Source organism: Trachemys scripta, chromosome 7 (assembly GCF_013100865.1).
Source record: "Trachemys scripta elegans isolate TJP31775 chromosome 7, CAS_Tse_1.0, whole genome shotgun sequence".
In the NCBI taxonomy this organism is placed as follows: Eukaryota; Metazoa; Chordata; order Testudines; family Emydidae; genus Trachemys; species Trachemys scripta.
The window spans coordinates 41,603,474-41,627,056 of NC_048304.1; the positions used below are offsets into that span (position 1 = coordinate 41,603,474).

A 23,583-nucleotide genomic window follows, 5' to 3' on the forward strand; every position below is an offset into this window, starting at 1 on the left:
CAGTGAGCATATTACATGCTTTTGTTGCTCATTGGGATAGGAAAAAGTTATACCATTAATAAATATGGGAAACAAAGCTTTATGTTTCTGTGTTAGCTTATGCATTAGTGTAATTAATTAATAACTTTATAGTTATTTAAAATTTACTTTTTTCCCTTTCCTATTTTGTTAGAATAATTTTATAGACGCAGTGTCTCCTTTATGCTACAAAAAACTATGTAGTGCTAAGAGGAAGAACAACAGGGAAAAATATGAGTAATCAGAGGAAAAAATATGGAAAAATACTTGTACTCTTAATTGTATGTAGTAGCTGAGGATGTAAATGTTTAAAAACATCAGTATTCAAAATAGCAAATTACATTATAGTGAAATTCTAAAGTTCTGTTTGGTAAATGCTAGTAGTCCGACAACTTAAAAGCTACATGGTGTACTGTTGTTTTAAATTGTTCACAGATTGGCAGGGTTTAGCATTTGAAATTATTCCATAGTCCTTCCATGTGGAAATCTCTTAATTGGCTGTGAAAAACTTCCTCTTCAGCAAACAATACTTACCCTAAAAGGAAATATCACTGTGAGGGAAGTATGAAAGCATAGCTTTGGTCAATGACAATTATGCCTAAAACACCTCATGCATTTTTCTTGCATTGTATTATCCCTTGCAGTTTATCAGATCAATAGCAATGTCATCTTTAAGAGTAATTGCTGATCATATTAATAGATAAATGGTCTGGCCCCAGCAGTTTTCTCTTTTTTTTTTTTCAAACTAAAAAGTTGAATTAGTAATGTCGCTGACTCACAAAAAGGGAGTGTTATTGTAGCCATGTTGGTCCCAGGATATTAGAGAGACAAGGTGGGTGAGGTAATATCTTTTATTGGACCAACTCCTGTTGGTGACAAGTATCAGGGGGTAGCCGTGTTAGTCTGTATCTGTTAGTAGATACAGACTAACACGGCTACCCCCTGATACTTGACACCATACAAGGCACTAAATTTAGCCGTATGGAGTGGAAATCCATCAACCTCAACAAAAAACTTGCACAGATACAGACAGACATCATCTTCCTCTCCAAATGCAAACAGATGGACATCATACCAAAAGGACTGAAGGTAAAAAATCCATTGCAATCAACATACTACACTGAGTATGGTGAGAGACTGTGCCACACACTCTCAAAGAAACTGAGGAACCACCTGATCAGCATCCTGTACAGCAGACAGGAGAAGATCAAGAATGAGTTCTCAGAACTGGAGACTCTCATACAATTCCAGCCTTCTACACAAACTTCCACGTGGCTGGACTTTACAAAAATGAGACAAGCCATTTACAATGCACACTTCACTTCTCTACAGAGGAAAAAGGACTGTAAGCTATCTAAACTAACACCTGCCACTGGGGGCTATAACAATGGTACCCTCAACTCATCTAACAACATTGTCAATCTTTCCAACCACACACTTAGCCCAGCAGAAGAGTCTGTCCTATCTCGGGGACTCTCTTTCTGTCCCACCATCCCCACGAACATGATACAGTTCTGCGGTGATCTGGAAGCCTACTTTCGTCGTCTCCGACTCAAGGAATATTTTCAACGCACCACTGAACAGTGCACCGACCCACAGGAACCCTCCTACCAACACTACAAGAAGAAGAACTCTGCGTGGACTCCTCCTGACGGTCGAAATGACAGACTGGACCTCTACATAGAGTGTTTCCGCAGACGTGCACAGGCTGAAATTGTGGACAAACAACATCACTTGTCCCATAACCTCAGCCGTACAGAACGCAATGCCATCCACAGCCTCAGAAACAACTCTGACATTATCATCAAAGGGGCTGACAAAGGAGGTGCTGTAGTCATAATGAACAGATCAGATTATGAACAGGAGGCTGCCAGGCAACTCTCCAAGACCACATTCTACAGGCCACTATCCTCTGATCCCACTGAGAAATACCAAAAGAAACTACACCATCTGCTCAAGAAACTCCCAGCTACAGTACGGGAACAAATCTACATGGACACACCCGCAGAACCCCGACCAGGGGTATTCTATCTGCTACCCAAGATCCATAAACCCGGAAACCCTGGACGCCCGATCATCTCAGGCATTGGCACTCTGACAGCAGGATTATCTGGCTATTTGGACTCTCTCCTCAGACCCTATGCTACCAGCACTCCCAGCTATCTTCGAGACACCACCGACTTCCTAAGGAAACTACAATGCATTGATGTTCTTCCTGAAAACACCATCCTGGCCACCATGGATGTGGAAGCACTTTATACCAATATTCCACATGAGGATGGACTACAAGCTGTCAGGAACAGTATCCCTGATGAGGCCACAGCAAGCCTGGTGGCTGAGCTTTGTGACTTTGTCCTCACCCACAACCACTTCAGATTTGGGGACAACTTATACCTTCAAGTCAGTGGCACTGCTATGGGTACTCGCATGGCCCCACAGTATGCCAACATTTTTATGGCTGACTTAGAACAACGCTTCCTCAGCTCTCGTCCCCTAATGCCCCTCCTCTACTTGCGCTATATTGATGACATCTTCATCATATGGACCCACGGAAAGGAGGCCCTTGAAGAATTCCACCTGGACTTCAACAATTTCCACTCCACCATCAACCTCAGCCTGGACCAGTCCACACAAGAGATCCACTTCCTGGACACTACAGTACAAATAATTGATGGTCACATAAACACCACCCTATGCCGGAAACCTACTGACCGCTATACGTACCTACATGCCTCCAGCTTCCATCCAAGACACATCACACGATCCATTGTCTACAGCCAAGCCCTAAGATACAACCGAATTTGCTCCAACCCCTCAGACAGAGACAAACACCTACAAGATCTTTATCAAGCATTCGTAAAACTACAATACCCACCTGGGGAAGTGAGGAAACAGATTGACAGAGCAAGACGGGTACCCAGAAATCACCTACTGCAGGACAGGCCCAACAAGGACAATAACAGAACACCACTGGCCATCACATACAGCCCCCAGCTAAAACCTCTCCAGCGCATTATCCACGATCTACAACCTATCCTGGAAAATGATCCCTCACTCTCACAGACCTTGGGAGGCAGGCCAGTCCTCGCTTACAGACAACCCCCCAACCTGAAGCAAATACTCACCAGCAACTACACACCACACCACAGAAACACCAACCCAGGAACCTATCCCTGTAGCAAACCTCGTTGCCTACTCTGTCCCCATATCTACTCTGGCAACTGCATCAGAGGACCCAACCACATCAGCCACACCATCAGGGGCTCATTCACCTGCACATCCTCTAATGTCATATATGCCATCATGTGCCAGCAATGCCCCTCTGCCATGTACATTGGCCAAACGGGACAGTCCCTCCGCAAAAGAATAAATGGACACAAATCGGACATCAGGAATGGTAACATACATAAGCCAGTAAGTGAACACTTCAATCTCCTTGGTCATTCTATTACAGATTTAAAAGTCACTATCATTGAACAAAAAAACTTCAGAAACAGACTTCAAAGAGAAACAGCAGAACTAAAATTCATTTGCAAATTCAACACCATTAATCTGGGCTTGAATAGGGACTGGGAGTGGCTGGCTCACTACAGAAGCAGCTTTTCCTCTCCTGGAATTGACACCTCCTCATCTATTATTGGGAGTGGACTACATCCACCCTGATTGAATTGGCCCTGTCAACACTGGTTCTCCACTTGCGAAGTAACTCCCTGCTCTCCATGTGTCAGTATATAATGCCTGCATCTGTAACTTTCACTCTATGCATCCGAAGAAGTGAGGTTTTTACTCACGAAAGCTTATGCCCAAATAAATCTGTTAGTCTTTAAAGTGCCACCAGACTCCTTGTTGTTCCTGTTGGTGAGAGAGACAAGCTTTGGAGCTACACAGAACTCTTCCTCAGGTCTGGGAAAGGTACTCCAAGCATCACAGCTAAAAACAAGATGGAACACATAGTTTAGCATATGTAGTTAGCACATAATCTAAGGGATCATTCACCTTCACCTTGAATGGTTCCTTGAATATGCGCTAACTACTTATGCTAAACTATCTGTTCCATTTGTTTTTAGCTGTGTCACTAAATTCTTTCCCCAGACCTGAGGAAGAGCTCTGTGTAGCCCAGGGGTTCTCAAACTGAGGGTTGGGTCCCCTCAGGGGGTTGTGATGTTATTACATGTGGGGTCACGATCCGTCAACCTTCCCCCCCAAACCGCTTTGCCTCCAGCATTTATAATGGTGTTAAATATATTTAGAAGAGTTTTCAATTTATAAAGGGGGGTTGAACTCAGAGACTTGCTGTGTGAAAGGGATCACAAGTAAAAAAAGTTTGAGAGCCCCAAAGCTTGTCTCTATCACCAGTAGAAGCTGGTCCAATAAAAGATATTACCTTACCCATCTTGTCTCACGAAAAGGGAGACATTATTCTGTCTTGTGTTTTCTGAAGTATAGGGGAATAAAGCTTAAACAAAACTGGCAGTGATCCAGAAAGAGAAGAAGGGGAGAGGTATTGGGATAGTTGGATATTTTCTTCCTCTTTGCTTACCTCTATAAATTGGAATGAGTCAAAATTGGGTCACTGATATTTCATAGGATGTCATAAGAAAGGAACAAGAGAGAGACTATAGCAAAGAGGAATAGTGAGAAGGATGTAATTGAAAAGAAATTGTTTTAAGAGGTCTTGAGTTCAAAAAAGAAAGTCAGGGAGTTACAAATAACATGGGCTGGGCAATCAAAGGTAATGGCAGTGATCTCTTTGGGAGCACTTTACAAGATTTCAGGTTCCAGCCACTAACTTTTGCAGAGAGATTTTTCCACACCTAACCCTCTCTTGAAACTAGGTTAATGGGTGTCCCCTTTGAAGCAACAGAAGCTTTATTTTCCCTGGGTGATCAATGGATAATGTCAAGTCCATTATCTGGCTATACCGGAAAAAGGACAGGAGACATTGGATATGGTTTAATTAGGCAGCAATTTTATTATTAGATGTCTGGGAGTATCCGGCAGACACAAGTGTACAGTGCAAGTATCTCTGTGATTATTTCAATATCTACCTGGGGCTTCTGTCAGCCCCCCCCCCCTTTTCCATTCTTGTCCCCAGCCAACTCGCTGCTGTGACTTTACCATCCCCACCCCCCTTGAATGAGGGTTAAGGTGGGTTATAAGGTAGTGATGAGTAGGCTCCCTGCTGTACCAGCCATAGGCGCCCCAAACACCCCCGGTTCCAATCCTTTAACAAATACTTCCTTTAAATCCTTTACCAAACCATGTATATGATCACTATATCCCCTCCCTATGGAGTACCTGCACTGGACATCCACCACAAAGAGGCTCCAGCAATTAGCTTAGCTTCTTCCCGCCCCACCCTCACATACCCAGCTGGGTTCTCAGACATCTCCTAATACCCCCTTTAATATCAACCAAAAATGTGTCTGTGCCCAAGTTTAACAGGTGAACCCCATCCTCTCTGAATACTAATGGTGCCATATGCTATATCAGGATGTGAAGTTACCCGACCCCTCTGTGATCGCTATGAATTTGATCACCTCCCTGTTCATATACCTCATAGCCTTGTGAACCTGGGCACGGGAGGTGCTTCATTGCTCTCTGCCACACCCTGCATTGCAGCGTGTCCAACCATAACATTTTTTCTCCTGGAAAAAATTCCAGGATTTGCTAAGTCCCTCTTAGCAGTAAGCATTAAAGCTACCCCTTTACACCTTCTCAATTTATTTTCCCCAAAGCGCACCACAATTATATCTCAGAATGGTAGCCCTGTTAGTCTGTATCAGCAAAAACAACTAGGAGTACTTGTGGCACCTTAAAAAATCAACAAGGAGTCTGGTGGCACCTTAAAGACTAACAGATTTATTTTGGGCATAAGCTGAGGTTTTTACTCACGAAAGCTTATGCCCAAATAAATCTGTTAGTCTTTAAGGTGCCACCAGACTCCTTGTTGTTTTTGTAGATACAGACTAACACGGCTACCCCCTGATACTTGTGGCACCTTAGAGACTAACAAATTTATTTGGGCATAAGCTTTCGTGGGCTAAAACCCACTTCATGCATCTGATGAAGTGGGTTTTAGCCCATGAAAGTTTATGCCCAAATAAATTTTTTAGTCTCTAAGGTGCCACAAGTACTCCTCGTTGTTTCACAATTATATCTGGTGCCCACTGTCAGACCCCCAGAGTGTACACAAGTGGCATCAGCTGGTCCCATATCATGTCCCTCCTTCTGTGCCAGCTCCTTCATCACTGAGCCTCAGCTGTGAACCTTCAGACAACCTAGACGCCGTCTATGTGACCAGTAAACAATGCTGTGCCCACATATCCATACCACTGTCTATGTGGCCCGTCCTCCCACATCTGCAATGAAAATATAATGTAAAATTAACAATGACTCCCTATCTGGGGTCTCACATACATTCTGTATGCTTCCAAATGCCAACGCCCAATTGCCTGAAGAGCCCTAGTCCCCATACCGAGCTAGTCTGCTGCAGTTGCCGCCTGGTCTGGGGGGAAAAGGGCAAGCCTGGTGGGAGAAGCCCCCTTATCCATTCCCTTCTCTTCTGGCCCCTGGGGGATGAGTCAGTGTCACCACACTGATCTGCTCTGCTTCTGCAGCAGAGTTTGTGTGTGTCTATCTCCCTTTAAAGCGGTATACCCCTTCCCTCAGCAAGCCAGACAATGACCCACCCCCAACTTAAGGTGCAGTGCCGTCATACCCCTGGACCACCTGTTTGCCAGTTTAGGACAACAGGAGTGATGATGAATTACAAAACTTAATTAAATTAGGCCCCAATTCAACAAAGCAAATAAGCACATGCTCAAGTCCAACCCTGTTCAGCAGAGCACTTAAGCACATGCTTAATTCTAAGCATGTATTTAAATCTCATTGACTCGAATGAGACTTCAGCAAAACTTTTAAAGCACATGCTTAACTGGAGTGTTACAGCTGTAAGGTTATTACTTCCTTGCATTTTATAATGGTAGGTGAACATACTGTAAATAATATGCTATCAAAAGGAGAATGAGAAGAGTAGTAGCTTTAGTTGCTCTGGTCAATATTTCTTTTCTCCAGGATAAAAGCATTGCATCTTCCCATCTCTCTGGCAGCATAATAGTTAATAATTGTAATATTTTGTACAGAACTGTTCACATTTTATAAACAAACAGCAACAAGTCTGTCTGTTGGCAGCATATGTTGTTGAGCTAATCTTTTATGGGATGTTTTTCAAGGCTTATGTTAGCCAACAAGTTAGAGAGTTGAAGCACTGGATAATATTTCTTTTTCAAAATGTGTGCTACTTTTGGAATTTTTTTAAAGAATTTACCAGCTTTTCTGCTTGTTTTTATATTTAACTTTCACATGCTATAATCTGTCTCAAGTGATTCATTGAGCATGTAACGTGAATGCTATTAACTTCTTACCAGATTATTTGAGACACTGGGATGTGATACGTGGCACATGGAGTTCAAGCCAACTTTTCATTTACTGCAGAGCTTTTCCATATGTTTCCTGTTAGCAGCTTCATTTTCAGACCTCAAGTCTCCCCAGAAAGGAACAAAAAAAAAAAAAAAGAAAAAGATTTTTTTAAGCCTTTTTGAACAAAACAAATGTCGAAAAATGGTATGTGCTATTATGTTTTCTTTCATTTCAAGTAATCATTACTTTTATTGTCATACATTTTTTTTAAGTTATAACAAGGGAAGCACTGTTATACATAACTGTATGTAAAAATTGTCTCACACTTATGTCTTTTCCTAATTGTGATGTGGTTTATATTTGTATCTCTCTCTAAATACTACATTGTATTTTAATTTAAAATAAAATGGTCATTCTTCAGTCTTCAGAGTGGTAGTCGTGTTAGTCTGTATCAGCAAAAAAGAGGCTAATTCAATTAAGGTGGAAATGGCCTATTCTCAACAGTTGACAAGAAGGAGTGAATATCAAAGGAGGAAAATTACTTTTGTAGTGCTAACGAGGCCAATGCAATCAAGGTGGATGTCGCCCATTTCCAACAGTTGACAAGAGTATCAGCAGAGGGGAAAATTACTTTTTGTAGTGACCCATCCACTCCTAGTTTTTATTCAGGCCTAATTTGATGGTGTCCAGTTTGCATATTAATTCCAGTTCTGCAGTTTCTCACTGGAGTCTGTTTTTGAGGTTTTTTTGTTGAATTGCGACTTTTAAGCCTGTTATTGAGTGTCCAGGGAGATTGAAGTGTTCTCCTACTGGTTTTTGAATGTGACAGTTATTGATGTCTGATTTGTGTCCATTTATTCTTTTGCGTAGAGACTGTCTGTTTTGGCCAATGTATATGGCAGAGGGGGATTGCTGCCTTATGATGGTATATATCACATTGGTAGATCTGCAGGTGAACGAGCCCCTGATGGTGTGGCTGATGTGGTTGGGTCCTATGATGGTGTCCCTTGAATAGATATGTGGACAGAGTTGGCAACGGGGTTTGTTGCAGGGATTGGTTCCTGGTTTAGTGTTTTTGTTGTATGGTGTGTAATTGCTGGTGAGTATTTGCTTCAGGTTGGGGGGCTGTCTGTAAGCGAGGACTGGCCTGTCTCCCAAGGTCTGTGAGAGTGAGGGATCGTCCTTCAGGATAGTTTGTAGATCCTTGATGATGTGCTGGAGAGGTTTTCATTGGGGGCTGTAGGTGACGACTAGTGGCGTTCTATTACTTTCTTTGTTGGGCCTGGCCTGTAGTAGGTGACTTCTGGGTACCCTTCTGGCTCAGTCAATCTGTTTCTTCACTTCAGCAGGTGGATATTGTAGTTTTAAGAACGCTTGATAGAGATCTTGTAGGTGTTCGTCTCTGTCTGAGAGATTGGAGCAAATGCGGTTGTATCTTAGAGGTTGGCTGTAGACAATTGATCGTGGGATGTGGTCTGGATGAAAGCTGGAGGCGTGTAGGTAAGTATAGTGGTCAGTAGGTTTCCGGTATAGGGTGGTGTTTATGTGACCATTGCTTATTTGCAATGTAGTGTCCAGGAAGTAGATCTCTTGTGTGGACTGGTCCAGGCTGAGGTTGATGGTTGGGTGGAAATTGTTGAAATCCAATGGGTCCAGATGATGATGATGTCATCGATGTAGTGCAAATAGAGTAGGGGCGCTAGGGGATGAGAACTGAGGAAGCATTGTTCTAAATCAGCCATAAAAATGTTGGCATACTGTGGGGCCATGCGAGTACCCATAGCAGTCCCGCTGACTTGAAGGTATGAATTGTCCCCAAATCTCAAATAGTTGTGAGTGATTACAAAGTTCAACCACCAGGTTTGCCGTCACATTATTGGGGATACTGTTCCTGACGGCTTGTAGTCCATCTGTGTGTGGAATGTTGGTGTAGAGAGCTTCTATATCCATAGTAGCTAGGATGGTGTTTTCTGGAAGATCACCAATGGATTGTAGTTTCCTCAGGAAGTCAGTGCTGTCTCGAAGATAGTTGGGAGTGCTGGTAGCGTAGGGCCTGAGGAGAGAGTCCACATAGCCAGACAATCCTGCTGTTAGTGTGCCAATGCCTGAGATGATGGGGCGTCCAGGATTCCCAGGTTTATGGATCTTGAGTAGCAGATAGAATACCTCTGGTCGGGTTTCTAGGGGTGGGTCTGTGTAGCTTTGTTTCTGTGCTTCTTCAGGGAGTTGCTTGAGCAGATGGTGTAGTTTCTTTTGGTAACCCTCAGTGGGATCAGAGGGTAATGGCATGTAGAATGTGGTGTCAGAGAGTTGCCTCGCAGCCTCTCATTCATATTCCGACGTATTCATGATGACTACAGCACCTCCTTTGTCAGCCTTTTTGATTATAAGGCCGGAGTTGTTTCTGAGGCTGTGGATGGCATTGCATTCTGCATGGCTGAGGTTATGGGGCAAGTGATGCTGCTTTTCCACAATTTCAGCCCATGTACGTCGGCGGAAGCACACTATGTAGAAGTCCAGTCTGTTGTTTTGACCTTCAGGAGGAGTCCACCTTAATTGAATTAGCCTCGTTAGCACTGACCCTACCACTTGATAAGGCAACTCCCATCTTTTCATGTGCTGTAATATATATACCTGCTTTCTGTATTTTTCACTCCATGCATCTGATGAAGTGGGTTTTAGCCCACGAAAGCTTATGCCCAAATAAATTTGTTAGTCTCTAAGGTGCCACAAAGACTCCTCGTTGTTTTTGCTGATTCTTCAGTCTCTAGAACAGTGAGCAAGGCTGAAAAAATCTAAAAGAAAGACATTGTAAATATTTCAATGAGAAATTCCCACAACTCTTCAGTTAAAACTTTTGATCAGAATTCATGCTTCTGTTACAAAAAGGGGGGTTTCTTCCTAATTATTTTTGAAAGGACAAACTATAAGGATAACATTTGTGTAAACCATAGACAAGTTGAAAAGTGTTTAGAAACTTTGGAAAGGAAGAAAGAAGATTAGGAAAAATAAGGACAAATGGTCATGGCTCAAATCCTGTAAGTGAATACTGGATGTCGAGACGCCCACTGTTCAGTTTTAGTTTTCTGGCCCACCTTCCCTTAGACATTTAAAATAGCTTTTACTGATGCCAATGAGCCAATAGTACCCATAGCTTCTGTTAATAAAATTAAGTAAGCCACTTGGATATTGCCTCCAATCACATAAAATATAGGAGGGAAGGAGTCCAGCTCTCTTGCATAGTTTTTATAGTTTAAATTTAGAACAGTTGCAAAATTATTTAGTACAATATTAGGTATGCCTTTTAAGACTGAAGTGGAAGATCTATTTAATAATTTAGTATACCAGAAGACATCACTGTTACCTGAGATTTTAATGAAATATGAAATATTCACAGATTCCTAGATTGTAGTAGGGTCAAAAAATCCACTTGAATCATCAAATCTGACCTAGGTCAGACTAGTTGCAAGACTATTGCTAGATAATTGCTGGTATTGTTCACACTGAATAACATTTGTGACTAGTATTTAACTACTGAATATCAAATACTGTTTTATTTAATTTAATCACTGTGTGTATGTGTGGATGGGAGAAGTTTCTTCTTAGGATCTATGTGGCAGATCTGAACTTTTTTTTTTTAACCAAACATGTTTGTGGAGATAAGGGAGAATGAGTATAGACAAAATAGTAGTAGTTTACAGAAGTATTTTCCAAACATCCAAAAGCTGAACAGCCTTTATGAAACCAATCGCACCCATCCTTATGAACTGTTAGAAGTCTGAACATCTTAATTATAGGTCTTCCAGTCCCCTGGGTAGTCCTTGGCGTCCGCCACACTTTGGGAAATGTTGGTATATATCTTAATAATATGGTACCTCCTCTACTTTTTGAGGCTATGTGTATACTTACGGTTGCATGTAAAGTACATATACTATATACTGCATGCCCCTCTAGCATGGATATAAATAGCATTGTAGACAATGAGGCACTGTGTAGGCAAGTAAAGACACACTGAAATCTTAGGGTGTGTACCCTACATGGCTCTTGACACTCCCAAGCAGTGCCTCCCATGTTTATGCTGCTGTTTGTAGCAATTTAGTGTCCTGCTGCTGGAGCTTTTCTCTGCTGCAGGGAAAGGCTCTGGCAAGGGGAAGACAGTGGGGATAAAGCTCTGGCAACTCCCCATTGCTGTAGCCTTTCTCCTCCACAGGGAGCTGCCAGAGCCTTTTTCCACTTCAGGGAAAGTGTCTGGTGGGGGGAGCATAGGGAAAAGGTTCCAGCTAGCGCAATGTGGACACAACCAGCTTTTCACTGCAGCATGTAGCTACATATATTCTACACACCATTGCCAGTGTAGACAAGTCCTTACATGCTTTCATTAGCAGTTAAATAGTTCTGTTGATATCTAAAGTATCATCTTTGGCACATGAGTTAGCTCCCATTTAAATAAATTAATGCTGCTGTTTCTGACTCTCTACAAACTCAGGCAGACATCTCTGTGTTGGTTACACTTCATACTTTGAAGGTTTTTTTCACAACTAGAATAATTAGACAGTTTTTTAGAATTGAAAGCTGAGACTGAAGAGCAAATGAGAGAGTTGTCTGTGCCCCACTTCCACCCTGCTAGTCATCATCCCCTTTCTCTCATGCTTTAGGAGGCAGTGGCTTACAAAGTGCAAAAGTATTTTCAAATTATCAACAAAACCATCTCTGATGGATAGGGCTCTGCCATGTAAATTTGTGAATACTTTAAGTTGGTCTGACAATTGGAATGATGATTACTGAGTGACTATATTGATTAATCTCAATAGGAGACTGTCTGAAATATAAGCAGGAAGGAGAAGAATGGCCCCAGATAACCACCTATCAGCAAACACTTAAGAGTGGTTAAGGGACAATGTCAAAACTGTTAGCTTTGATTATTCTATCCTTGGTCCCCAGCCAGCCTACAAAACTAGTTTGATCAGGAATGGCTAGGACCCATATACAGAAGGTCAAAAGATCTCTGACAAGATAAAAAGGGACCCTCTCAAGAGAGGGGTGGCAAGGGTGTGGGGGGGGGGGGCCCTGAAGGTGATAGGCCCTCCTGGGGGGGGGGAGGGGGGAGAGATCCTGTGAAGAAGTTAGGCATGCACAGTTTACTATCGGGAGCTGGTAAATCTTTAGTTAAGATGGACATGTTTGTCATATAGGCAGTTATTTTAAAATCTATTTTTTTCTAAGACCTCTGTTCTTACTACAAAATCAATAATGCTTTTGTTTTAAGATGGATGTTTTGTCACTATACACCACTGGTCGTCACAGACTCCTGGAGGGAAGAAACCAGGTGTTCAAATCAGTTGAACCTGCTAACTTAATAATGATGGATACACCACAGGTTGCTCTAGCCCATCTCCTTTTCTAAGAGTGGGAGAATTGTGAAATTCTGCCCCAAGATAGGTAAAAGTCATGAGGCTTAACACCTGAGAAAGTGTGCTGTCCCCACAAAGGGGACAGAATTGCAGCTCTCCCTGTACAAACCCGACTGAGAGATAACATGTAGAACCGAGAATATTACTTTTACTTTTGTTGTAATCAGTGGCTAATTGGCTTCATTATCCTTATGTGGCATAGAGCACTGTGTTTCAAAAACCATGCAGTATTATCAGCTAAATCGTGCTTTTTTAACTTATTTCTTTAGATATAGAACTCCTGTTGCCAAAAAAGTGCTCAGGCACTGTATGTAAAATAATATAATTTTAAAACCTGTTATTTTTCCATAATGGACTGTTCCTTTAATCCTGAAGTCAGGTACTTACGAGGAACAAAGGGAGTGGCATGGCTGAAGTTGGTCTTAATTCTGAATGGTCTTGATTTTATTTTTTTAATCATAAATTAGTTTTAGTCATAGGAGTTTGGGTTTCAAAACGTATAGATTTACTTTGTGTTGGTTCTTCCTTTTAAGATAGATTTGAAATAAATCCTTGTCACTGCATATAACACATGTGATTTATACAATTGACTGTACAGTATTTCTCTGGTTGTGTAGGTTAGAATCAAGACTTTACAGTATTTTGAAATAGATATTTAAAAATGTGTATTGTTTTATTAGAAATGTGTAATTACTTGATTAATAATAATACCTAGCTCTTCTATAGCATTTTACATCAATAGAACACAAAGCTCTTTACAAAGGAGGCTGATCAGTATCTGTATCCCCATTTTACTGATGGGGAAACTGAGACACAGAGGCCAAATGACTTCTCAAGGTTACCCGGCAGGCTAATGGTAGAACTGGGAATAGAATCTAGGTCTCCTAAATCCTGGTCCAGTACTCTATAATGACTACGCTAAACTGTCAAATGAACTTAAAGCCTTTAAGTGATGTATACTGTTTTGACTGCTACAATACAGTTGATTATAGGTTTTTTTTACTGCATTAACTTATTTTTCTCAGGGCAGGTCTACACTACCCGCCTGAATCGGCGGGTAGAAATCAATCTCTCAGGGATCGAATTATCGTGTCTCGTCGGGACGCGACAATCGATCCCTGAATCGACGCTTGTACTCCATCAGCGGAGGTAGGAGTAAGCGCCGTCGATGGGGGAGCCGTGGAGGTCGATTTGCCGCCATCCTCACAGTGGGGTAAGTCGGCTCCGATACGTCGAATTCAGCCAAGCTATTCGCATAGCTGAATTTGCATATCTTAAATTGACCTCTTCTCCCCCCCCCCCCCAACACCCACCCCCAGTGAGGACGAAGCCTCATTCTCTACAGAAATACTGCTTTGCTTGATATACTGGGATTAGGCTGCCATCTTCTGATGGAATTTTGGTAACTGTTGTGCTATAAGGAATTGTTAAATTCAAAGAAAAAAGAGCAAAGAAAAAGATCTATAGTCCTTTTACAAGGCTGTTTTAGGAACACAGTTCTTTGTAGAAAATGTTTGCTACAAGATAAATTTTATGGAGTTTGGTGAATACGGGACTGAGGATAACTGATTGTCAGAAATATATTTAAATAAAAGTGTGGGTGGGGGAGAGATTCCTGTGTTTAAACAGATGTCCTGCTGGCAGGGTCCAATAAAGCATCAATAAAGATAAAAAGGATTTGCATCAGGCATGCTTCGGCTTTTTCACATGTGCTTACAGCTGTGGACCAAACAAAGGCTGGGAATGCAGTTTCCTCCCCACTTTTCTGTATTTTTCTGCTTTGCTCTAGATGGAATTAGTCAGGAATTGGTTAGTTTCAAACATTGCTGGTTTTGTAAGTTGGGTCCTGAGTAGTTCATGGGCTAGTGTATAGTAAGCCGCTAATTAGAAGTGTGATACATAAAGGCAATTTATCCCCTTGGCCCTCCAGGAATTAATACTGGAGGTTTGCAGGTGTTTGGCACTACTGAGTTTTGGGTTTGAGATTTTTCTTATGTGTGCAGAGATAAACTGATTATCATATGTAGGTTTGTAACAGAGTGGGATAAGTCTGGGTGTAATTGTGAACTCAATTTTTTTTATTGTAACCTTCATAGTGTATTGTGACCGCCATTTGGTATCAGGTGCTGAACATGCACTTAAACTTATCCAAGGTTATTATGGTGTATTTCAATCAGCTACCATGCCCAGGAAAGGGGTTTGACATCTCGTTGAAGTAGGGCTGGGCATTTGACATATTCAAAAATAATTGCTCAATTGGCTGTCGCATATTGGTTTAATATTTTAAAATGTCAAAATGGTTGAATATTTTATAGCAGTAATTTATTAGAAGAGTAACAATAGTAACAACAAAGAGTAAGACTTCATGGTCTTCAATAGGCTTTGCCTTATAGAGACTTATGCCTAATTACAAAAAACAGGTTACTTAACTGAGTTATGTTAACTCAGAAATACTTGAAACTTTCTACTAACAATAGGAAACAGAAATTCTGATACTAGTTCATTCAGACCTGTGTTCCATCTAGTCGAGGTACTTAAGAAAAAGTTGCAGACAAACTTGGATAAAACAGATGTGGGGTAATCTGCCCTCTACATTATGTTTCCTCCTAACCCCAATAGTTACTTTAGTATAAAATAGAAGATTGGTTTACTCCCTGAAGTTTGAAGTTTAATATTGCTTCCACATTTTTTGAACATTAACTTTTACAATTATGGATATTCCTGTAATCCATGTAAATGTCCATTTTCTTATTAAACTTTCTTGCTAAACTTTGGGCCTTGCGGCATCCTCTATTAATGATTTCCACATATTAATTACGCCTTATGAGAAACAAGTATTTCCTTCTGTGGGTTTTGAATTTGCCACCTTTTAATTTCTTTGAATGTCCCCTTGTTCTTGTGCTGTGAAACAGAGAGAAAAGAAGCACCTCATCTACCTTCTCTGTACCATTCATTATTATTTGTGGGGCAGATAGCAACACCTATTATTAAGGCTGCCTAACACATCTCATTATAGGACCCTGGTTTAAGTTGCTTCTAACATTGCAAAATTTTAACCGCTTGGGCTAAAATATCCCATGCTGGGTGTCTGTCTCAAGCTGATTGATTGATTGATTGATTTTCAGCTAAAACATTCTGCTGTTTCAGGGAACGACGATAGGGAAAAATTCATTGTTTGCCCATGTTAGAGTGACCTTTTATTTGAAAAGCTATAGTGGGCTTGAAATTTGGTGGGTGGGCACCCTTTTAGTCAGGGATGTACTCTCTGCCATCCCCGTGAAAATCTACTCTGGTTTTCCCAAGTGGTAAGCCTTTGAAAAATCAGAATTAGTGTATGCTCAGCAGAGACTTCTTAGAGTTTAACTAAAATCTCTGAAGATTTTGTCTGCACTGGACATGCTTCAGCCCAGGGCTGAGCAGAGCTTGCCCTGTATTTGCAGCTCTGGATTGCTGTGGGATGTTCAAGGGCTGGGACTGGGAACCGGAACTGAAAGTAGGGAAACACTCTCTTCTGTGATATAAATACCTCTTCTGCTGGACCCAGGGAGCATGGAGGAGGTAGCTGCCTGATTCATATCCAGAGGGTACAAGGGACAGGGGAAGTAGATTGGATTAAAGAGCCTGGGACTGGAAGCTGGTGTGGGGGACGGAAAATGGGAGTTGGCATGTTGGGGAGACGGGCTGTGATCTGAGGAGGTTAATGAGGGCCTATGAGCTGGGGGTGCAGTGAGACTGAGTTTTGATGAGCTGGGGGTTGGAAACTGGGGCTGCCTCGGCAAAGTGACAGGAATTTGGAGCAAGGGGGAATGGAGTTGGGGAGGAGCAGAGACAGATCTGATGAAAAACCAGAGTGAAGGCGAGAACTGAGATTTGCTGGGTAAGAAGACTGGGATGAGGATCCAGAGGTAAGGAAGAGAGAGAACTCTAACAGGCAGGTTGGAGCGGATTGGTCAGAAGAGGTCAAGCATGTGGGGAGAATGGAATTAGGCAGAAGAGTTTATGCCAGGGATCTCAAACTCAAATCACTATGAGGGCCACATGAGAACTAGTACATTGGCTCAAGGGCCGCTTCACTGAAACCTTTTCATACAACAATACAAAATCATAGTCAAAAATGAAAAAAATGAAGAGTAATATAGTATGTTATTAAAAGTCAATGTATTAACTTTTTTAAAACCATAATGTGAAAAGTCAGTGCTAATTTTGACAGTCTTTTCATTTTTGGCCCTTTAGCTGGCAGCGTTTTGCAACAACCAGTCTTAAGGGCTGTGAAGAAAGGTTAGAAGCCCTGGTAAAATCCCTGCATCGTTTGCATTCCTTCCGAATCTTTCCCTCACCACTGTGCTTGGATTAAGATTTCAGCTAGGCAGTGACAATGAATATGAGATGCAATTTGCAGTCCTGCTAGGATTGTGCTGTAGGCAAATGTTCAGCCACTTCAGCTTTTCTCTTCCCCCTGTTGCATCCCCAGGATGCTCTAATCTAAGTACTCCCTATTTCTCTAATCTAAGTACTCTCTGTTGCTCTACTTTGGAGCTACTATCGCTCTTGCAGTACATTTGCTAAAGGAATCTTAAAAACTGATCCAGAAAAAGAGGAAGCAGTCCCCAAGAGGGCCTGGTCCTTCACATGAAAATTACCCCAAGCAGGGTTTTTCCACTAGCAGCAGAACCACCAAGGAGAAGGGGAGAGTCCCCCTGGAGGCGGGGGTATACCAGCAACCGTCTATGCAGAATGGCAAAGATAGATAGGCGGGGGAGCAGCTCGAATCTCTTTCATGGAAACCTGCAAATCTCTGGGCTGGATTTACCTTTGACTGTCCTGCAGGAAGCACATTGGTTAAGTGTTGCAGTAAGGTTAAGAGAGGTAGAGAACTCTCACAGCCTGTTTCTTCATGTGGATTGAGGTAGGGAAACTCCTGTCCTGTTTTTCTGGGACAATCTGAAATGGCCTCTAGGGACTGTTCTAGGGTGGAGAATAACTGGATTTCGGAGGCCATCTGGAACTTTGACTCTGCTTACAGCCTAGAGAAGAAAGTAACCTGAACTGGACTTTTGACCCGTCTGGAATGGACTGTGTGCTCAACCCTGGTTAAAGCTGCTACGCAGCAGATTGTACAGATGCCCTATTCCAACCCCTACCCCAAATCCCTGCCCCGGGCTCCTCCCCCAAGCATGCCATGTCCCCACTCCTTCCCCCTCCCTCCTGGAAAGTCCTAAGCGCTGTTTGGCGGTGGGAAGCGCTGGGAGGTGGGTAGGGGAGTGGGAACACGGCATGCTCGGGAAAGGGGGGGAGGGAAACTTGGCTGCTGGTGGATGCAGAGCACCCACTAATTTTTCCCCATGGGTGCTCCAGCCCCAGAGCACCCACAGAGTTGGGGCCTATGGCGGGCCGCAGGAAATAACTCCGCAGGCTGCATGTTTAAGACCTCTGGTCTATGCCTACTAACCACACCCTCCCTCCATAACCTAGAATGGAACCCAAGATTCCTGAGTTTCACACTTCCTCTGCTGAAAGAAATTATCTGTGTAACTGACACAGAAAGTGTTTCATCCCACTGTAGTGCTGTCCCAAATAGAAGATGACAGCATAGTACTATCAGTTATTTAGGGAGCTCAGGTGGCAGCAGTCCATGAGAATGAACCATGTTGGTATCAATATGATGCCACATGATATAATTTGATTTTTTTAGTTTGCTTTTTTAACAATCTAGGAAATTGCATACAAAAGCTATGTTAAAAGAACATTATTAAAGTTGCAAAGTCAAGCTTTCAAGGTTAGGAAATGCTAGAATTAAAGTTGTCTGTGCAACCTTAATACAGTCCCTTTATGAGTATGCATTATGATACAGTGTTTAATTACCTAATCACCCATTATTTTTTTAAATTTAAGTCTTTTGTTATGTGCCTGATGCAGTTGGTGAAATTTTGCTGCCTATGTTTTGCAGGTCAGACTAGATTGATCATAATGGTCCTGTCTGGCTTTAAAATCTATTAATTTAACTCACCTATATTTCTGTATTTGTTTGATTCTATTTAGAACAGTATTCTAATAAGCAGCTGTTTAAATGGTTTTCTATCTACTTTATTTAATCTATTTTAGTATTTTTATAACCTGTAGTGGTATTTAAGTGCTTTAAATGATGCCACGTTAGTGACAGCAGCAAATGTCTTAAGCACCATCACCTTGTGGTAGTTGGAAAGAGAATAATATACATCAGAAATCAATCCCACCTAAACTCTTACCTACTTGTAATCTTTCACACTTGTATCTTAAATAGTCTTCATTCCTGTAGTCCTTTATATGAAGTAGCCTTAGTCATGTTCATGTAGGGAGCGTTAATGAAATCACTAAAACTTTGGTGGCCTCTAATAGGAGAGAGCTACGAGGAGGGAAGGAGAAGGCCTGCTTTCTCCTCCTGCTTCTGCCACTCTGCCCCCACTCCAGTTCCTTATTCCTGCCCTTATGCCTACCAACACTGGCTCCTTCGAAGCATCTCTTAAAGGCAATGAGTTGGCTATTCCCTTACTCTTCGTAGCACTTGACTGGTTTGCCACTCACGGAAAACAGCATTTTTACTTGGAGTAGAGTGCTCAACAGTTGGGAGTGGTGTGGAAAGGCTAAGTGCTGAAACAGCACCCACAAACCCTTTGTCAGCACTACACCTAACAGCACCCACCAACATCACCACTGTCAACAGCAGCTGCCACTTATACTATCCCAAGCCCAACAGGGCCTACTCCCAGAAATTCCTACCCATTACTCCTCACTGAAAACTAGCCAGAGTTTCTTGTTTTGACCCATATTCCACAAACTTTTCTGATCACAAAAATTGTGCAGTACAATCAGAAAAGACTGTGGGGTTGAAGTCAAAACAAGAAATTGTGCTGAGTGGAGAATGTTTAGAAGACTTTATCGAAAGACTTCTAGATAACAAAGTGAATAATCTTTTAGAATATCATCTCAGAGAAAAAAGTGAGAGGGAGAGAGCGGTTGAATTTCCTTGCACTATTGCTTGCATACCGTACCTTTCTTCATCACTTTCCACTAGAACTTCAAATAAAGAAAACACGGGACTTGGTGCTTTAGTAAAAGAAAATATAGAATTAAATTATCTTCAATGTGTGCAGAACTGGAACAAAGAATAATACAAGGAAAGCCTAAAAAGAACTATAAGAGTTTACTTTGAGATACCTACAGAAATTATACGTAACAATATTTATAATTGTGTACTGGGAGTATGTTGCAAAAATAATACTTAAAAAAATAATAAACTGAGTGGTAAGTGATGATGTATATGTTATCAGTATTCCACTAAGACAGGATAGACCAAAGCATGACAAAATAACTTGGTTTCAATCCAACATTTTTATTAAAAGACTTACATTTCAGGGTAATCTTTAAGTTCATTTAATTTATGATGAATATGAGTAACAAATATACACTAAATAGATATATAAAATATCCATTTTATACAGTACTGACAGTATTTCATAGTTTGCATGTTATCCAAGATAAGCAGTTCTGTCAATTACATTTACATTATACACTACTTATATTCAGCAATGTTGGAGTACTTTTAGATTATTAATTACTATTGATGTGGTTTATGTAATGTCAAAAATGTAAAAGAAGCGTATTTAAAATAAAGAACATGATTACAGTTTATATATATAAAATCTTACTATTTTTGTGCTGCCCTACAGAGATTTTAATAACCGCTCCTAATAAGCTTGAAGCAGATGGTAAATTTTGAATGCTGCCTTTTAGTATTCAGAGAGCATACAATTATGTTGGTAGCAAAACACTGATGGACATTTTATGGTTAAGAGTTGCAAGAATAAATACTAAAAAGTTAAGTGTTTTAAAGGTCTTAATTCTAAGGTATCAAACCCAATTTCATTTAACTAAAAAGACTAAATATAATCTGGTTTAGTGACATTAGAAGAACTAGACCAACATCAAATTTGAAATACCATACCTTTTTAATTGCTCTTAGCCAATTTATTTTACCAGTAAAAAATCTGACATACTACATATGATATTTTTTGTTTGCAAATTTTTATGCATTCTATATACACTTTTTAAAATAAAATATTTTCAGTACTGAAAAAAGTCATCATAGAAAATTTTTGTTTTTTACTTAATGCTTTTCATTGCTTCTGTATTAGAAAAAAGCAAACTAAGTAGATTTAAGTAAACAATTTAAAATCTGTAATAGGAAACATCAAAGTACAGTTTCCAGTTCAGTTTCCAAGAGGCCTTCTTTCCTTGAAAATCAAGGTTTTTGCATAATTTACTCAAAAATGTAAGTTTAACATTATCAGATAAAACAAAGGACTGCTAAGGTATATTGTGATTCTAATTTACAATCTCTAAATTAGTGTAAATATTTTGTAAACTGGTTAAAGGGTGTAAAATTTCCCTTTTACAACAGATTTCAAGTATTGTAAAACCAGCAACATAACAAGTCTATTTAAAGATAGTTTTGGAATATGCAAACTTCTGTATCACTTTCAGTAATTCCCAAGCTGCACGCTATTTCTGCCTAAAATACAACGGAACGTTGCAGGTTGAACTTCCCAGTATTTCACAGGGTTGTTGAATAAGCTAATGCCACTGTATAATGTCTTCTTTGTGCTTCCTCCCGTTGGACAGAAATCATTTACTCCCACTTTTGCAATATTATTAGAGTGAAGGAAGACAACCTGTAGGAATAAGAAAGAGAAAAATACGTGATAACATCTAGTTGATAAAGTAGGGAAAAAGCATGCTGATGCAGTCACTGACAAAAAAAATATATAATTTGGATTTTCTGTAGAGCAGTTGGATGTAAGACCCTATAGTATCAAGAGTTGAAAGTCAGGTGGTAATAGGTCACTAGAAAGGGGATTTTTCCATCGTTTTGCAAAATTGTCAGATTTAATTTATTATCCTATTATCACAGTGCTTTGACTTTATGTATAACATACCCATATACCTTTTCCTTTAACATGTGCATTCACTAGTATGTGTATTGTATTAACTGTAAACAGCGTAGAGACCCAGGGTACGTCTACACTTACCTCCGGGTCCGGCGGCAGGCACTCGATGTTCTGGGATCAATTTATTGCGTCTGGTTTAGATGCGATAAATCGATCCCGGATCGATCCCGGAAGTGCTCGCCGTCGATGCCGGTACTCCAGCTCGGCGAGAGGAGTACGCGGCATCGACGGGGGAGCCTCCCTGCCGCGTCTGGACCCGCGGTAAGTTCGGACTAAGGTACTTCGAATTCAGCTACATTATTAACGTAGCTGAATTTGCGTACCTTAGTCCGAAGTGCGGGGTTAGTGGGGACCAGGCCTTAGGCCAGGTCTACACTAGAAAAAGTATAGCTATATCAGCAAACCCTCTTAATATAAACACAGCTTATACTGGCAAATAAGTGTTTTTGATGGAATAGCTTATGCCAGCTCAGCAAAAGAAATAAGTAATTCCAGTAAAACCATGTCTATGCTGATATAACTGGATCTACACTTGGGCTTTTGCCAGTATAGTAATGTCACAAAAAGCACCATCCCGCCCTAGTTTCTAGTATAGACCTGGCCTTAGGCCTAAATCTGTTTCTCACACTACCAGTCTGAGTAGCTAGCCTGGTCCTGAAGAATTTCAGAGAAGTTAAAGGTAGTCTTGCCTCCGCAGGAGTGAAGTTATTTAAAACATACAACTTGAACCCAAAGGCGTTAAGTGAACTCTGTAGTGCTAGCATTCCCTAAACACATCTCCCCAAGCTCTGCGCTTTGTGCCAAGGTGTGCATCAGCCGAGTAGTTTACCCACATGTACCTCTCCGTCTAAACCTCCTAGGCAGTGGCAGTACTCTGGAAATTGTACTTGCATTGGGAAACTTCATATTCATGGAGGTGAGAGCATTTTGTTTTGACATTTCTGAAACAAAATGTTTGTTTTTTTCAGTTTGTAACATCTTTTTGTTTCAAATTCCCTTTGCTTTTTTAAATAAAAAACATAAAAATGTTAAAATGAAAATATTTCATTTTGAAATGTCAGTATAAAAGTTTTGTTTGACCCAAAATTATTTTTTCGACTTTTCAATTCACCAGAAATAACACAGTTTTGGTTTTGGTTCAACTTGAAACTGTTTTTTTCATGGCTTTTCAGAATTGCCAGAAAACCAAAAAATTTATTTGCATAGATCTGTATGAGCTTGTCTATGTGGTGAGTTATTCTGGAATAACAATGAGGAGTCCCTTGTGGCACCTTAGGGTATGTCTTCACTACCGGCCAGATCGGCGGGAAGCGATCGATCCAGTGGGGATCAATTTATCGCATCTAGTCATCCACACAGGGAGTTAATCAGGAATAGCTATTCCACTTTAAATTCATACCTTGCCTTAATCTAAATGAACTTCTCTGTGTAGACAAACCCAAACTCATTTTATACCATGAAAGCTCAAATGTTTCAGATAGTCTTCATTACTTGAGCAACATATAGTGCATGAGCGAGTTCATGAAATTTTCTACAGTGATTTGCTGCATTAAGAAACAACAAATTCAACTCAGCAATATAACTATAGTGTCATCTAACTTGCCACTTAGATGCCAGCATTTATAAGATGGCAAAATGGTTAATATACAGTGAAGATGTGCAGCTTCTCTTAATGTAACATATTTGGGCATATGCATTTGTTACATTTTCCTTAAAGAGTAACCTTTAATTCACAGTAGATAAAAATA

At 40.8% G+C, this 23,583-nt stretch overlaps 2 protein-coding genes across 5 annotated transcripts in view; one reads left to right on the plus strand and one right to left on the minus strand.

Moving 5' to 3' along the window:
- CENPP (centromere protein P) overlaps positions 1-23,583 on the plus strand; it is a 329,199-nt gene that overhangs the window by 124,777 nt on the left and 180,839 nt on the right. The gene's annotated exons all lie outside the window — the stretch shown is intronic.
- Positions 20,226-23,583, minus strand: part of ASPN (asporin) — a 43,269-nt gene continuing 39,911 nt past the window's right edge. For both annotated transcript variants that reach the window (XM_034775709.1, XM_034775710.1), the window contains exon 8: positions 20,226-21,559. In XM_034775709.1, coding sequence (XP_034631600.1) covers positions 21,368-21,559 — 192 coding nt within the window. In that variant the 3' untranslated portion in view covers positions 20,226-21,367. The remainder of the gene's footprint in view (positions 21,560-23,583) is intronic.